The 10,736-nt window shown below is 41.2% G+C and overlaps 1 protein-coding gene across 2 annotated transcripts; it reads right to left on the bottom strand.

Moving 5' to 3' along the window:
* Positions 1-2,050: 2,050 nt before the first annotated feature.
* On the bottom strand, positions 2,051-4,786 carry Tmem225 (transmembrane protein 225). 2 transcript variants are annotated; one of them, XM_021208078.1, is made up of 4 exons: positions 4,402-4,786; positions 3,463-3,609; positions 3,076-3,210; positions 2,051-2,380 (listed from the first exon to the last, which is right to left on the bottom strand). In XM_021208078.1, the coding sequence occupies exons 1-4, from the start codon at positions 4,580-4,582 to the stop codon at positions 2,151-2,153; spliced, it is 693 nt and encodes a 230-aa protein (XP_021063737.1). In that variant the 5' UTR covers positions 4,583-4,786; the 3' UTR covers positions 2,051-2,150. The 2 variants fall into 2 exon arrangements, with proteins under 2 accessions (XP_021063737.1, XP_029399610.1); XM_029543750.1 differs by lacking the exon at positions 3,076-3,210.
* Positions 4,787-10,736: the final 5,950 nt, after the last annotated feature.

Raw genomic sequence — 10,736 nt, 5'->3', positions numbered from 1 at the left:
GGCGGATTTCTGAGTTTGAGGCCAGCCTGGTCTACAAAGTGAGTTCCAGGACAGCCAGGGCTACACAGAGAAACCCTGTCTCGAAAAACAAAAAACAAAAAACAAAACAAAACAAAAAAGGTATACTCAGAACAAAGTAACCAGAAAGCCCAAAGGGTCCTAACTACTGAAATAAGGCTTACATGCTAACAAAAGTAATCTTTCACCACAAATATTTGAATATTGTTATCCTTTCCAGTGTTTCCATGCCCAAGTAATAAACTTCCAAACTACTTACTTCTGCAAAAACAGCATACTCTACGGTACAAATGAGACAACTGCTTTAGAATTCACATTCACTTCCTCCTTCTTCCATTGACCACTAACCCTGAAGCCTAGAAGGTTGAGTAATGTGTTCCTATCCAGCTGCCTGCTATCTGTCCACTTGTTATCTGCCTGTTATTGTTTCACATTGTTTCACTCGTGATCTCGCTAACTTCAAATCCACTTTCCTTTTTGTCTCTGCAGTGTCCCATGGCACGGAGAGTGACCCTGTTCTGATGGCACCTTATTCTCATCAGGCTGCTCACTCTTGTTTGGCTACATTTGGTTTTCCAGTGATATAAGCTCCAGCATGGAAAGCTTGGGTGATGTCTAGCATATACGTAAAAAATACCAGTGACACCTTAAATAATAGTTATATGAAATAATACGAATAATGAAAATGGCTGCTGGAAAATCACTTCCTAGAGAGCAAGCCTGTGGAAAATGACTTCAAAGAGAAACTGAGGGAGTAGAATTGAAGACAAAACTAGTCCTAGATCCATCAAGGAGCAGTCAAAACACAATGCACTATGCTATGTAGATAAACAGTAGAAAAGGACAAATAGTGAACAATGCTTAGAGGTTAAACCAACTTGTTTCAAACATACCTATCAGCATCCACTGTTTTACACAGCTGTTGATTGTGTCGGGCTTTCCAATGGCCAGATAGAGTATAAAAGTATGAGATCTACTTGAGAGACCCTGTAAGAACTTGTTGGGTAAGGGGAGGGGTGTGGGGAGGGGTTGCTTAGTCAGTTGGTTACTGTCACAGATGTGACACTGCAGAGTACAAGGAGAAGAACTCTGGAGCTTTCCCTTCCCCACAAGATTTCTCAAGGAATTTAAAAATACATATATAAATATGTGCTTCAAATTGTGCAATGTACATCATGGACCTGCTTGCTCTATAAGCAACTTAGTAATTCATTGTGTGAGATGCCTTGCAGTTTTAAAAATGTTAGGCTTGATACAAACACTAATGTAAATAGTGATTAATGGGGGTGTAAAATTAGCCCCAGATTGTTTAGTGCTTGCCTTGGAACATTCTGCATCTCCACAATCATAAAGTGATGTTCTTGTTACCTGAATGAAGCCTGCTTTTAGCGCAGATGAAGCATCAGAAGTGTTTAGTTCCTGTTTACATACTTACTCTGACAGGAAATTCTGCCACCATTGAACAATGATGTGGGCTTGCCACATTGGTATAGAAAAGTTGAATATAGACACTTGTTTCACTGAGGTGATAAACTTTGTCTTGCTCTCCCTTGTGGTCCTGTCCTAGCTTATGTTTGCCATTGTGTCCTACACCTATGCCATTTCTCCAAACACTTAGAAAGTTAGCTGGACATCATTTATACAGCAACATTAAAGTAGAAATGAGAACATGATCTAAAATCACCATCCATCCATCCTGAAAAGTGTTGTATTATGGGAAATGAAGGTGAAATTAGGAAAATGTCTAGAGGAACATCATTTTTAATTAAAAATCTTCTAATAGAAATGTAGAAATAATAAAAAGAACATAATTTTAAAAATTCATAAAGTAGAGTGATGTGTCCAAAGGTGTTCATCATATTTCTTTTTCTTCCCATCAATATGTTCAAAACATTACACAGTAAAATTAGAAAAAAGTATCCTATACTGTTATAGAGTTAACAGTGTAGAAAATACTATTCATTTAAAGTTTTTATATTATTAACAAATATAGAGGAAATTATTTATCAGGTCAAGATTCAAAACAGACATTTTTTCTGAACTTTTTATTGCCATACACAGATGAATGATTGGATACACACAGCTAATTCCATAGCAATGTTAGGTAGTACTGAAAGGTATATATTGTCAAGTCATAGAGCCCAGGTTACACGACGTGCTTGGATATGTGGTTTGTGTAAGGAACCATCCTTCGAGGTCACAGAGTGCACATGGACGATGCTTCGAGGCATTGCGGATCGTGGTGGAAGTGAAATAACTTCGATTGTAGTTGGAGCCATTTTTTGGCTTTTACTTTCCATGTGGGGTATACAGAATTTCATGCATTTGCATCTATTTGTGCTCTGTATGAAACAGAAGATACCTAGGGACAGAGAAGCAAGGGAGCAGGATTAGTGTACTATGCAGAGATGTAAGATCACTTCCTTCAAAATATTTAGAAGACTCTGACCACTGAGCTTTGTGAATACTTCCCAGCTTTAGTCAGAGGTAGTGGAATATACCCACAGTAACCAGTAATTCTCAGCTCCTTTGGGAGGGCTCATTCTGAATGAAAGTGTGCTTCTTCCTGGGTTCCATGGGGAAGTGCAATTCTTATAAAATCCTATGGCTTTCCAAGAGAAAGGGACCTTCTCTATTGGTGGGTGTCTCTGATATCAGCCTCTGCTGATAGCTGTAATTACATTGTAATTGTCTTGTAATTACATTGGCACCATATTGTTTTCCTTGAATCCCTGGTCCTCTCTTAACATAATCAAACACCTGTTCTCAGCCATTGCCATTGGTGGTGTCTTTCATGATTTATATTTGCCTGTAAGTTGGAAAGGTACTAAAAATTCTGAAAAGGAGATAAGGAGTGCAGGCATAGTCTACCATGTTCAAGTTCAGCTTTCTGCTCCTAAGAACTCTAGAGAGTTAGTCCAGGTGATTTTTCATCCTTTAAATACAGGCTTTGGTATCTTTTCTGATTTTCCATTTTTGTTATTTCATAGTCCACTCCCTGGATGTTGACTGACTCTCATCTCTCTTTAAGGGCCCTGGGGCGGGGAGGATACTCACCACAGGTAAGAAAGAGGGCGATTGTTAAGTAGACAGTGAAAGCTATCCATTTTGTCTTGTAATTAACGAAGTACACATATTGACCTTTATTTAGCTTGTGATGATACACAATGATCGCATAGAACAAAAGGCAACCTAGTGTCCAAAAGGAAAAGTCTTATTCTCAGGAAGTTTAAACCCATTAGTTAAGTCTTCACTCCCATTCATCCTATCTTGGCCAGCACAGCTATTCCTCAGAGTGATCCTAAGTTAATGATAGATCTGATTGAGAAACAGCATGTACCCTTGAATCAAGAGAATTGGAAAGCTTAGCTATCGAAAGATTGCAGACTAGAACCCACAAGCCCATTGTGACTTCCATCTATACCAATGGAGCTAGGACGTTACCTGCGAAGAAACTCAGGAAGCCAACAAAGAGATGTACAGACTTGTTTTGAGAAATCATATAGGTGAACTGCAGACCTATGATCAAGTTTAGATAGATGGCAATGTTGAGAGTCATCCTCATTATCAGCCTGACCACCTCCAGGCTCTCTGTTGGGAAGCAGAATCTATACTGAGAGAAGGATATACATTTCTTCTAGACTCATTTCCACAGCTGTCTAGGTCAAACTTTCATGAGAGTCAAAAAAAAAAAAATCAGAATACAGAGGAGAGAAAAGAAGAATAAAGAGGCAGTGTATTTCAGACAGCAAAATTGAACCAGCAGAAATTTAGTGTTTTTATGAGAGTCTTTATAACTCATAGGTCATTAAGTATTGTACTACCCCACCTTCTCCTAAAATCCATTTTCCTTTAGACCAGTCATTTTCTTCACATCCCCTCATGTCTACTTGTACTGACTACCCTACTGCTATTGATCAGGTTTATCAAAAGTTCAGTGCTTAAGCAGACGTGGTGGCTCATGCCTTTGATCCCAGTACTTGGGGAGTTAGAGACAAATGAATATCTGTGAGTTTGAGTCCAGCCTAGTCTAGAGTGAGTTCCAGGATAGCTAGGGTCACATAGAGAAACCCTGTCTTGAAAAGACAAACAAACAAAAAACAAAACTAAAAACCCCCAAACCAAACCAACTAACCAACCAACCAACCAACCAAAAAAAAAAAAAAAAACAAAACAAAAAACAAAACAAAAACAAAAAAACTAATCAGTGCTTAAACCAGCGAGACCCCAATCTTTTCTCCCAAGCATCTACATGGTGTAATTTTACAGCAAGTGGCTTACAGTTGCCTGAGAACGTTCCTCCCAGGAATAATGGGTAAGTTGATCAGATCGGCCAAAGAAAATTTCTCTCCTACCCACCACTTCCCATAGTATAGTTCTGACCTTCGGGCCAAAAAGGAGGACAGCATCCCAGCCATGGACTGTGAGTAGTTTTATCCTTTCTCACTTTGGGAATCAGTTCCACCCAGTCTTCCATGATGAGTCCTACTATCAACAGAAGTATGGCACCAGAGGAGAAGAATATGTTGGCAGCCTGGATACTTCTGTTTGGGATGTGCATCATTGTGGATAAAAATTTCTACCAGAGACTACCACCAGTTTTTGACATGTCTTTGATTTGATGAGTCAGAAGATGCAGAATGAACTCTGGATGTTCACTGACTGCAGAGATGTTGGCAGAGACACCGGTAGAGGCAGAAGCTGAAGTTAGCTGAAGAACAGAAAAGATAGCTTCCTCCTTTTACCATTCTTATATAAAGGGCAGACTGTTGTCAGAGCAACAAACTACTATGGAATCCTCTGTCTGTTGGTTTGACCTTTGGCCTCGGTACCGAGGGCATTGGAACAACTAAGGTTCTTTGAAAGAGCTGTAATGTGATGAGGTCTGATTTCACACACACCCCACACTCACCCCCACTCACACCCCCCCGAGAGAGAGAGAGAGAGAGAGAGAGAGAGAGAGAGAGAGAGAGAGAGAGAGAGAGAAATTTCAAAGACGTAACAGGCTTAACTAAAGAGGTCCTAGTCCTATACTGCGTCGAAATACTTGTGTAGAGGGTTAGTGACACGCAGTGGAGTTTGTGAAAAGGAGAATCCTAAGGTCTTTTGGATGAGTGCTCAGTTAGTTGGAACCATAAGAGTTAATGCCCATTAAAAATTTTAGATGTGCTTTTTTGGACAGCGATATTGTGAGGACAAGATGTAGCTACAAGTGTCTCCCGGTTTCAATGGCGGATCTGTCAGGATTCGCCACCGAAGGATTTAGATTTAATAAGGTTTACAAGATTAGGATTTTAGTTGCTGTGCCTAGCAATTGAGTTCCCATCGTTTCTGAACTAAGTTTGTGTTGGGTTTTCCTTCACGCAGCAGCTTGACCGGATTCAAGAAAGGTGGCTCCTGTAGTTCCTGCTACAACCCCATGGGCTCTGCACAGCTTCTGCAGCTGCCAAAGCCTTTGCCTGGTTTGCAGTGAGTCTCTGAGCCCCAACCCTCCCATCTGATGATTCAGAGAAGAGAGGACAGGAAAGGCACGGAGTTCGGAGACATCAGGGCACTGGTTGTAGACATGATTCCAGGGGGTTCATGGTCAGCACTGTGAACCTTCTATGTTGACTGCCTTCCTGAGAGCAGCAGACAGAAGTGTCTGTGTTTCTCCGTTCAGTTCCTGAGATCTCCTTTCAGTTTTATGCTACTATGGATGGTCACACGTTAACGAAAAGCTCCAAATTGCAGCTCACCTATGTGTTGAACGCCATCAAGAGGACACAAGAGAAGAATCGGGTATCTACAAAATCCTATGTAGTTCCTGAAGCCATCAGAAAGCTGAGGTCATACTACAACCAAGACTCCTGAAGTCCAAAGAGAGGTGAGATTTCTTGAGAGAGCTAGGGGCATACACACTATAGACCCTTTTCCAAAGCAAGGGAGAAAGAACTGGTCAGAGCCAACGTGTCACAGAGTCTCACTGTAGTCTAGACGGGCCTCAAATTCATGATCCTTCTGTCTCCACCTCCCAGTGCTGGGTGCCGCTGAGATGACTTTTTTAGCAGATACCCACGTGGGACAACTGGAGCCTTAGAAAGGAGGTTTCTCCTCACCACCGGTGTCCATTCTTGGTAGAAAGGTGAGGCAAGATGAGATCTCAGAGAGCCCTCCCTCTTCTGCCCCACCTGCTACGGTGGGGATAGATACTCCCATACAGGAAGTGGCAGATCTGCACTGTGAAAGGCGGTACAACATACTGCTGTCCCTCGAGCCCACGTGAAAAGACTTGCTACTTCTAAGGAAGGGACAGAAGCTGGCACCTCTCTGCCTCTGGAGTTGGAAGGGAAACTGTCCAGGGCCCAGAACTCTTAGAAGGTATCAATCACACAAGGAGTCGCAAGAAATGCTTTTCCACCTAAGAGCAAACACAGACACTAGGCAAGACACAACAGTCTGGCTGCCAAGGGAGGAGAGGAAAGCATGCTGAGAAAACCCACTTCCAAGGCCCCCTTGAGTCTGAGACTCAACTGTCAGGAAGAAAAGCCTTCTACCCCTTCACAAGCCCAAAACCAATGGACAAGCTGGCAGGAGCATTGCTGTGACCACAGCAGGCAGGGCAGACACACTGGAACACAGCACCCAGCACAAGTACCAACAAACATTAGCCACTGCCAGTAGAACTTAAAAGTCTGCCAGCTTAGCACCTGACTCCTCTCCCCCAATCTTCGCACCAATGGAAAAAAAGCAATGCAGCCTTTGGCAAGGAAAACATACTACCAGCCTCAGTCTCTTACATGTCTAGCATCTAATAAAGATGCAAGGAGAGACAGTCCGTTGTCAAATGATCACAGGTACAGAGAGATGATATAGATACTAGAGCCATTATCATGATCAGTGTGGTCAGACATCTAACAGAAAAAAAAAAAAAGAACAAACGGAGATGAAATATTAGCAGAGCGTCTGGAACTATTAAAATGGAACATCACAGGGCTGACGAGATGGCTCAGCACATGAAGGTACCTGCCACCAAGCCTGCAATCTAAGAGCAGCCTACCAAAAGTTGTCCTCTGAACACAACATGTCATCACACACACACACACACACACACACACACACACGCACACACACACACACACGCACACGCACACACACACACACACAAATAGACAAGCATAAAAAAGTATAGACCATTGAACAGAAACACTAGGATTTTATACAAGACAGTGTTAGAGACCAAGACTATTACGCTAGATGTAGTGATAGATTTACAGAGTTCCCAACTAGATCACAGAGCAAAACTAAGGAAAAGGTGAATTTTAAAAATAACAATACCAAGTGTCTAACATGAGACTTTAGTTCAGAAAGAAAAAAGTGGAATGAATAAAACCAAAAAAAGCCAAATTTCTCCAAAATTAGAAACACCAAACCATAAACCCAAGAGCCATCAAGGATGACAAGCAGAAATCTCTTCAAAAAACAGTGAATAAAACACTTTCTTGTCCAACTGTTAGAAAATACCAACGTCTTAAAGAGATATTATCTGTAAAGAAAGTAACAACAACAACAAAAAAATCAGTGTCACAATTTATAATTTAAAACCATAAAAAAAAAAAAAGAACCTGTAATCTTCACAGGCCTAGTGGTTTTTGCTAATTATAAGCTGAGAGAGGAAGGTCATGAGTACAAGGCCAGTGTGGGCTCCAGAGTGAGATCCTGCTTCAAAAAGAGAAAAAATTAGTTGTAAACTTCATCTCACCGACTCATGACGTTGTGGTTTGATATTTCCAGAGAGCTTTTTTCCAGAAAAAGGATAAATATTAAGAAAACTGCTGCCATCTTTTGGTGGGGTTTTGTTTGTGGTTCCTGATTCTTCTTCTTCTTTTTTTTTTTTTTTTTTTTTTTTTTTGAGATATCACTATGTAGCCCAGGCTAGCCTTGAACTCACAATCTCCTCCTTGCTTTAAACTCACAGGTACTGGAACTATAGACATGGAACAACAGACCTGGGTTCTCAGCTAACATTACCATCTCCTGTTGCAGAGGAAACACAAACACTATTAAGCACTCCCCTCCCAGGAGACTTTACTTTGTGTGTGATTCTTAACAGAATGGGTAATTGTTTTTAAAAAACACAGTCTTAAATCTCAACATATTTTTAAACTAATTTCATGAAATATTTCATTCTTACATTCTCTACCTTTTGTTTCATAGAAACAGATATTAAGATAAGCATTTGTAGGGCCAACCCTCTCCTTAGCAAAGTAGCACCACTGATCCTCCCCACCTACTGAGTTTTAGAGATTGTAATCTCCAACATGTCTTCTTGCTTTCTGCACTTTCATGAGTCCTTTATCTTTCCCTCCACAGATTTCCAGTTATTCACAATAAAGCCTTTGACATGTGCCCACATTGAATCAGCCTTTATGCTTATGATTCAGATGGTGGTTTGAGTAAGAATGGCTCCCATAGGCACAACATGTACTTGAGTGCTTTATCTCTGGGGCAGTGGTACTACTAGAGAAGGATTAGGAGGCGTGGCCTTGCTGGAGGAGGTGTGTCACTGGGGGTGAGCTTTGAGATTTCAAAAGCCTAAGCCAGGCCCAGTATCTCAATTCTTCTTGCTGCCTGCAGATCCAGATCCTGTCAGCTACTTCTCCAGCACTAACTCGTCTTCCAGTGTGTTTCCATGTTCACCACCATGGCATAATGGACTAACCTTTGAAATTGTAAACAAGCCTCAATTAAATGCTTTCCCTTGTACAAAAAAAAAAATTTAGATGTGTTGTAGAACCTCAGGTCTTCAATATGGTTTCTCAAAGAATCTTATTTTATTAGTCTTCGAGGGAGACTCAAACAGTGAAACTCAAATTGTTCTGCTACACTGGGCCATTTCATTCCACTGTCTTCTATAAAGCATAAGAATCATTTCCTGTCAGAACTGCCTTTGTAATTTGGCAGAGAACACACTTTGTGGAGTCGTTGAAGAGAAAACTATGGTACGCACTAGGTTTGCATCCAGAGGGATGCTCTAAAACTCCTTAAATGCTTGTGTGTGTGTGTGTGTGTGTGTGTGTGTGTGTGTGTGTGATTTCTCGGTTCATATTTCTATTTTATTTTTATTTTATTTATTTTTTACTAGATATTTTTTTCATTTACATTTCAAATGCTATCCCAAAAGTCTCCTATACCCTCCCGCTGCCCTACTCAACCCACCCACTACTGCTTCCTGGTCCTGGCATTCCCCTGTACTGGGGCAAATGATCTTCGCAAGACCAAGGGCCTCTTCTCTCATTGATGGTCAACTAGGTCATCCTCTGCTACATATGTAACTAGAGGCACCGTTCTGGGGGGTACTGGTTAGTCCACATTGCTGATCCTCCTATAGGGTTACAGACCCCTTTAGCTCCTTGGGTATTTTCTCTAGCTCCTTCTTTAGGGGCCCTGTGTTCCATCCAATAGATGACTGTGAGCATCCACTTCGGTATTTGCCAGGCTTTGGCATAGCCTCACAAGAGACAGCTATGTCAGGGTCCTGTCAGCAAAATCTTGCTGGCATATGCAATAGTGTCTGGGTTTGGTGGTTGTATACGGGATGGTGGGGTGGTCTCTGGATGGTCCTTCCTTTCGTCTCAGCTCCAAACTTTGTCTCTGTAACTTTTTCCATGTGTATTTTGCTTTTTGCTGAGCTAAAAATGCAACTGTCTAGACATGCTTCTTTCCTTTCAATTAAAAAAATCCATTTATTGAAAATATTCGTTTCTCATACAGAAGATCCTGATTCTCGTTCCCTCTCCCCTCCCACCTCCTTCCCCACAGAATCTGCTTCCTTTCTGCTTAAACAGAAAGGGCTTCTAAGTGATAACAACCAAACATGACAACATCAAATACAGAGATGAAACAAAAACTTTCATACTGAGGGTGGACACGGCAACCCAACAGGAGGAAATGAGTCCCAAAGAGCAGGCACAAGAGGCAGAGACCTGATTGTATTCACAGGAAGGAGTCCCATAAAAATGCAAAGCTAATGGCTACAACATATGTGCAGAGGACCTGGTAATGACCCATGTAGGCCTGTCCACACAATTTCCTTTTATTTTTTTTTAATTTCATCACAGGATCCTTTTTTTTTCCCCAGGTCCAAAAGGGCTTCCTTAATTGCCTCAAATACATTCTTTTCAACTCAGAGCTGGCTACGTATTGTTTGATAGTAGTACATTTCCCTTATAGTTTTATTTTTGAAAAGACAGTGTTCCAGATTAAATTGAGTCTTAGAAGTAAGACTTTATGGTTAAGAGAAAAGACTTAGTATCTTAAGTTTAAATCTTGGCTCTTCCACCCTTCAGTAGTCTTAGAGGTAATGATTCTTATCATATAAGGATTTTTTTTTATAAAAAACACCATTATGTCAGCAAAGACTTCAGATGTACAACACTTGAGGAGAATCCGGCAAATGGTCAATGGTATCTGGGCAATAGCTTCTAGGTTCCTTTGGGTTCTTTGTTTTTTCTTTTTTTCCTTTTTACTTTCTTTTTTTTTTTTTATCTTTTATTGGATATTTTCTTTACTTATATTTCAAACACTATCCCCTTTCCTCGTTTCCCCTTTGGAAACCTCCTATCCCATTCCCCTCCCCCTCCCATGAGGGTGCTCCCCACCCATCCACCTACTCCGGCCACCCCACCCTGGCATTCCCCTACACTGGGGCATCTAGCCTTCACAGGACCAAGGACCTT

Source organism: Mus pahari, chromosome 10 (genome assembly GCF_900095145.1).
Source record: "Mus pahari chromosome 10, PAHARI_EIJ_v1.1, whole genome shotgun sequence".
Classification (NCBI taxonomy): domain Eukaryota; kingdom Metazoa; phylum Chordata; class Mammalia; order Rodentia; family Muridae; genus Mus; species Mus pahari.
The sequence above is the reverse complement of the archived record's forward strand: the minus strand, read 5'-3'. Positions and strand labels throughout refer to the sequence as shown.

What these genes read in the sequence shown, in the direction of transcription:
- Tmem225 (XM_021208078.1), bottom strand. Translation starts at nt 4,582, where the DNA reads ATGATGCACATCCCAAACAGAAGTATCCAGGCTGCCAACATATTCTTC. An exon ending in CTTCCTGAGTTTCTTCGCAG is followed by an intron (nt 3,211 to 3,462) that starts GTAACGTCCTAG and finishes TTTGGACACTAG; the next exon opens with GTTGCCTTTTGTTCTATGCG. An exon ending in CGCCCTCTTTCTTACCTGTG is followed by an intron (nt 2,381 to 3,075) that starts GTGAGTATCCTC and finishes CTCTGTCCCTAG; the next exon opens with GTATCTTCTGTTTCATACAG.